The 6,875-nt window shown below is 35.4% G+C and overlaps 1 protein-coding gene across 1 annotated transcript; it reads left to right on the top strand.

The window, feature by feature from the left end:
- The first annotated feature begins 256 nt into the window (after positions 1-256).
- On the top strand, positions 257-2,322 carry LOC109340326. The gene is made up of 2 exons (XM_019577992.1): positions 257-378; positions 973-2,322. Exon 2 carries the CDS (start codon positions 1,002-1,004, stop codon positions 1,911-1,913), a length of 912 nt encoding a protein of 303 aa, XP_019433537.1. The 5' UTR covers positions 257-378; positions 973-1,001; the 3' UTR covers positions 1,914-2,322.
- Positions 2,323-6,875: the final 4,553 nt, after the last annotated feature.

Below are 6,875 nucleotides of genomic sequence, written 5' to 3'. Positions count from 1 at the left end.
GCCAATTTAATGTTTATCAATGTAATAATCTATCTTTCTAATGTTCCAATCTAGTCATCTTCTTATCATTATCCCCACCACTCAAGAATTCAAATTGAACAAATAAGACACCTAGTCACAGTCTTTAGGTGAGAAAATACATATTTTTGTTAAGTGCTAAAATTAAAACCCTACAAATAAAATAAATGACTAAAATAAATAATATTTTAACTTTTTATATCCAAATTGCCCCTAACAGTTTGGCATTTGGCAGAGAGGGTGTAAATCTTGAGGATCGAGCTTTTGGGAGCTGAAGTGAACTCAACTCTACTCTTCTGTCTCACCCTTCTGCCCACACCAGCAGACATCATTTTTTTTCTCAACCTCGATTTCTCCAAGGTTTTCATTTTTCACTTTCGATCCCCTTACCATCAATTTCTATTTATTTTTTTTTGTTTTACAGAAGATAATTAAAATACTATAGTCCATTCCATGTCTAATTTTTCTGCATTTTCTGTGCTTAGTGTTTCAATTATATTTTTTTTAATAATTAGTTGGGAAGTTGAGTTTATGGGACTATCTCTCTAATATCATGTTTCTGTTCCATTGTTCATGTATATTATTCATTTTAAATATTTTTAAGTGAAATTTGGGATTTCGGTATATTAGTTGGGTATGATGTAGAATCAAGGTTTTAAATTTTGGCATATCGAGACCACAAGTCCGTATTTGGCCACAATAGTTTGTACTCATATGAAGTAGATTTTGAGAGTTTTCGAAACAGTGATCACAGGGCACATTTTCTGTTAGTTATATGATTTTAACAATGTTAGATTAGGCTTTTTATAATACCAAATGTTCCCATAATTTATGCACTCATGTATTGTTGTTGTTCCTCCAAGTTGAAACTTTTATTTCCATGCATAATTTAAAGAAATATCTAGGAACATACTTTGCTAATTCTTTGGTTATAATCATGTAATTTTGTACTAGGTACTTCCTCGTGATAAATTTGGAATGAAATGGCGATATCAACAAGTAATTCCAGCATGATTAGATTCACTGGCATTGTCCAGAAAGCATTTGTGTTAAGAAATGTTACCATATGTGCTTCACAGTCGATTTCTGCTGCCGACCGTATCATTATTGAGTCCCCCTCTTCTCCTGTATTACCTTCGTGTCATTCTCTGTCTGATGCTCCACAACTGTCAGATGAGTGGTTCGCCCTTCGTAAGGACAAGCTAACTACAAGCACATTCAGCATTGCGTTAGGCTTTTGGAAAGGGAGTCGTCGCTTCGAGTTATGGCACGAGAAAGTTTTTTCAACAGAGGTACAAAACAAAGAAGCTTCTAGAAAAAAGGCCATGGAGTGGGGTGTGATCAAAGAAGCAACAGCTATAGATCAGTACAAAAAGATCACAGGTAATGAGGTAAGCTCGATGGCATTTGCAGTTCATTCGAACGAGCTTTTCGATTGGCTCGGTGCCTCTCCTGATGGTCTTCTTGGGAGCTTCCCAGGAGGTGGCATATTGGAAGTTAAGTGTCCCTATAACAAGGGCAAGCCTGAGACAGGTTCGCCATGGTCAACCATGCCCTTCTATTACATGCCTCAAGTGCAAGGCCAAATGGAGATTGTGGATTGTGAATGGGTTGATTTGTATTGCTGGACACCAAGTGGAAGCACAATATTTCGTGTGCTCAGAGACCGTGATTATTGGAACTTGATACATGGGATTTTAAGAGAGTTTTGGTGGGAAAATGTGATTCCGGCTCGGGAAGCTTTGCGGCTGGGATGCGAAGAACAGGCGAAGTCGTATAAGCCTGCATCTAGACACAAACAGACAGGACTAGCAATTGGTCAAAGCTTAAAGTTAGCTAGTCAGGCAAAGCTATTATGTAGAGAAATTACAGGTCATGTTGAAGTTTATAGCTGATTGGTGTTACTATTTTGTAGCATTTGGTGGATAAGTCTGAACATGATAGAACAGAGCATGAGTTATGTCTTGTTTTGATGTATTCTATAAGCAAATCAAAATAGGACAAAAGACTAAAAAAGTATAACATTTTGATTCCACAAAAATTTGTGGAACTAAAGTGAACATAAAAGAAATTTCTGTTCTACCCTGTTCCATCTATTTTTGCACCGAATGCTACTTAAGGTTAAACAGCTGATTTTAACAGTGTAATCTTATTCTTAGTAATTGTCACATTTTCGTGCTCAATTACATGTCTTCATTCCTTATTAAGACAGTTTTGCTGCTTGAGTTGTGAGAAATTATAGATATTTCCTTTGACACCCTTTTTCTCTTCATTACAAATAACATTTGTACGACACCACCTTCCTAGGTCTGTTTGCGAGTTAAGTTTTAAAGGAGAAAAAATAAAACAATAAGACTTTAAATTATTTCACAAGTGTATTTTATGGCTCTCAAACATTTCATTTCTCTTCATTCCCCTCCAAAATTCAACTCACAACTAGACTCTTAAAGAAGGAAAAAAAGGATAAGAAATCATTTTTTTGTTGAAGTTGCTATTTCTTGGGGAAAAACTTAGTCAAAGGTATTTTTAGCCAAACAAGACAATGGTAGGAAAAGGGTATGCAATTTACCTTTTTTGTCTACTAGAGAAAGAAAACATACAAACCCTCCATCCACAAGGATATAGGTGACCAAAAAAGTAAGGACCATCCAACTTAACCAACCATTAGGTTTAATATAGAAATGATGTATGAGACCATCCAACTTAACCAACCATATACCAAAAATATACTTTTTAATTTGAATGAAAGAAAATGACCCACATCTTACTCAAGTTAAAATAAGTAACCTAAGGGTATGAAATATTTCTAGCATTCCATAGTGTTGAATCTTTACTACAAAACTTGTAAAAAATTATGGATTCTGGGGGGCTAGATTGGGCTGATCAATGGGATAGCCACCCTGATCCTGGAAAATCATCAGAAAAAGACAAAAAAGAGAAGAAAGGGTCTTCAATGACCAAGTTAGGGAAATCTATGATTAGTCTCAAGTGGATCAAAGAGCTGAGAAAAAAAACTCAGAAATGATGAACATCTTTCTATTATTTACAATGTTCAAGAGACCTTGGCTCTTAGAAGTTAAGAATGCCATGTTATTGTAATTTATTTTTATGAAACTGGCTTGTTGAATAAAATATATCATACCCTTTATTTTTCTAGTTTCTTGCCATAGTTTGCTATAATGTCATGCAGTTTAGTTTATACAATTTGTTACATTCAACTGTTAATGGCACTGCTAATACTTGGTACATTGAAGGTTAAAGATTAATTCATACTATGAAGGTTAAAGATTTTTGTACAACCACATTGAGACATCATTTGATTGTTCGAAAATTCTATAGACTTTAATGGGAGATGTTGAATTAAAGATAAATAATACTAAATACAAAAGATAATGAAGATTATCAAGATTTTTCATGTCAAATTATCAATATATATATAGTGGAAGCGTACCTTAGAATATAATGAATGAATTTTAGTTGTCTTTACTCCGGTAGTCTTGTATCCACCAACTTCATATTCATAGTAGAACATGTAAGTTATTTGATCATCCAATTGTTAGTCACTCTTAGTCTTAGTTTCTTCTTTAGTGGAATGAAGAAAATATAGTTGGTTTTGTTATGTTTATAAATTTTGCTTAAACTAGATCACTTTAATTTGACTAATAAAAATGATAGTCATAAAATATTTATCTTTTACAAATATGTGTATATAAAGATAATAAAAATAAGTCAAAAATAAATGTTGCAACGGAAGACCCATGGAGAAAATATAATAGAGAAAATGACACCGAGAATTTAATGTAGTTCGGCAATTTGCCTACGTCCACAACTGAAGAGCAACAATGATTATTCCACTATGATAAAAGAGAACTACAAGTGTTTCACTCACTTCCCAACACCCAAGTACACTCAATTTCACTCTCACTTAAATATTTCTCACACAATTAGAACAAGAGAACAAGAAGAGAGAATATGCACTAAGCTAAGTATTTGGTATGTCGTACAATGACATGGAGCACTCCTATTTATAGCCAAAGCTCTTGAAGATTATGTGGCCAAAGGGAAAAGATCATTAACGTTGGTTTCACCATAGCCATTTCTTTTTACTTGGCTAGAAATTCTCCATTTCTTCAAGATGGTCTTTAGCCACTTTTTTTTGGGCTCAAGAAAGTCTTTTCATCATCTTTTTCTTTTAGCCAATATTCAATAAATCTCCACTTTGACTAAAAGACCACCATAATTATTCTCTTGTTACTCTTCTTCATGCTCACTAGAGATTCTAAACATTAATCAAGTCCAGACAATGTCTGAACTTGGTAGTTGGAATTGGCTTCGTCATCATGTCCGCTGGATTATCTGCATTGGGTATTTTCTCCACTCTAACAACTCCTCTCTCCACTATGTCTCTAATAAAGTGCATCCAAACATCAATATGCTTAGTTATTTCATGATACATTGGATTCTTTGTCAGATGTATAACATTTTGACTATCACAATAGATGGTTGTTTCTTCGAGTTGTATACCCAACTCTTCAATTAGATCTTTCTCCCAAATGGCTTCCTTTAGAGCTTCTGTTACTGTGATGTACTCTGCCTCAGTTGTAGACAAAGCAACAATTGATTGTAGTGTTGCTTTCCAACTAATAGTACAACCACACAGTGTAAAGACATATCCGGTGAGCGGTCCTCACTTATCTAGATCTCCAGCATAATCCGAGTCAACATATCCAGTGATCTTGTTTTCAACATCTTTGACTTTACCTTACAAAAGCCCTATATGTGGTACCTTTCAGGTAGCGCATAATCCACTTCACAGCCTTCCAGTAAACTTTATCAAGATTTGCCATATATCTGCTTATCACACTTACTGCAGGAGCAATATCTGGTCTAGTATATACCATGGCATACATGAGACTTCCAACCGCACTAGCATAAGGTACACTTGACATCTCCTCTTTTTCATTCTCAGTTTGTGGACACAAGGCCATTGAAAGTTTGAAATGAGTCGTCAATGGAGTATTGATTGGTTTAGCATTTTGCATGCCAAAGCGTTCCAACACTTTCTGAATGTACTTCTTTTGTGACAGAAAGAATGTCCCCTCTTTTCTATCCCTTTGAATCTCCATTCCCATAATTTTCTTTCCAGCTCCTAAGTTCTTCATTTCAAACTCTGAGCTCATTTGAGCTTTCTAGTTTCTAATTTCTGACATGTTCTTACATGCGGTCAACATGTCATCAACATATAAAAGCAAATATATGAATGACTTATTTGCAAGCTTCTTGTAGTAAACGCAACTATCATGTTTACTTCTGGAATATCCATTTTCAAGCATGAAGGTGTCAAATCGTCGATACCATTGTCTAGAAGATTACTTTAGGCCATATAAAGATTTCTTCAGCAAGCAAACGTGATCTTTCATCCCTTGAACTTCAAATCCTTCAGGTTGTTTCATGTAGATTTGTTCCTCCAACTCACCATGAAAGAATGTCGTTTTGACATCTAGTTTCTTAAGTTCTAGATCAAAGTGAGCTATAATTGCAAGTAAGATGCGAATAGAGCTATTTGTTTTACCACATGAGAGAAAACTTCATTGAAATCAATGCCTTCTCTTTGTGTAACACCTTTGGCTACTAATCACGCCTTGAATCTTGCATCTTCAACCCCAGGGATTCTTTCCTTCTTCTTAAAGACCCATTTGCATCCAACAATCTTTTGAGCCTTCAGTCGCTTCATAAGAACCCAAGTATGATTCTTGTGAAGAGACTCAATTTCCTCTGTCATGGCAGAAATCCATTTGGAAGCTTCTTTGTTGTTGATAGCTTCTTCATATGACTGTGGTTCACAATTACTGATATCATCAGCAACATTTAGAGCGTATGACACCAGATCAGCATAACCATACTTTTCTGGAGGTTTTATATGTCTCATTTGCCTGTCTCTAGCCAACTCATAATGTTGTAATTGGGAGATATCAATATCAGTACATGCATCATGGACTTCTTCTTCTTGATCAAGTATTTTTTTCTTTTGTTGGCACCACCTCAAACTCCACCTTCTCCAAGATATTAGGATCTTCATTTTCACTTGATGACTCTATATGAGGCTTTAGCATTTTAGCTTCATTAAAAGTAACATCTCTACTAATAATGCACTTTCTTTTCTCTGGCCACCATAACTTATATCCTTTCACACCATCAAGATATCCAAGAAAAATGCATTTCAATGCTCTTGCATCAAGTTTTCCTTCTTTGTTTTGGCAATCCAGCATTTGACAACATGCATCTTGTCCTTTCAGGTAAGGTTCTGTTCATTCGTTCTGCAAGTCCATTTTGTTGTGGAGTGTGCCTCACGGTATAATGTCCCACAATACCGTGATCCTTGCAAAAAAAAATCGAATTATCTGCTGCAGAATTCTAGACCATTGTCAGTTCTCAGTCTCTTGATCTTTCTATCGTTTGCTTTTCAATCAAGGTTTTCCACTGTTTGAACTTGACAAATGCTTCACTTTTGTGTTTCAAAATGAAGATCCAAACATTCCTTGAATAGTCATTAATGAATGTTAACATGTATCTACCACCACCATGAGAAGGTACTTGGGAAGGACCCCACAAGTCAGAATGTACATAATCTAATGTGCCTCTTGTTCAATGAACTACAACATTGAATTTTATCCGGCATTGCTTCCAAAAAACACAGTGTTCACAAAAGTCTACCTTCCCGACTTGTTGACCGCATAGTAATCCTTGTTTGGCCAACTCGGCTAGACCTTTCATTGACATGACTCATTTTTAGATGTCATAGTTTGGTGACATCAGAATCAGATGTTGAGGAGACAACAACAACACCCGTGATTGTG

The sequence above is a fragment of the Lupinus angustifolius genome, unplaced genomic scaffold (assembly GCF_001865875.1).
Source record: "Lupinus angustifolius cultivar Tanjil unplaced genomic scaffold, LupAngTanjil_v1.0 Scaffold_161_1, whole genome shotgun sequence".
In the NCBI taxonomy this organism is placed as follows: domain Eukaryota; kingdom Viridiplantae; phylum Streptophyta; class Magnoliopsida; order Fabales; family Fabaceae; genus Lupinus; species Lupinus angustifolius.
Note: the sequence above shows the minus strand (reverse complement) of the source record. Positions and strands in the feature narration are given on the sequence as shown.

What these genes read in the sequence shown, in the direction of transcription:
- LOC109340326 (XM_019577992.1), top strand. Translation starts at nt 1,002, where the DNA reads ATGGCGATATCAACAAGTAATTCCAGCATGATTAGATTCACTGGCATT.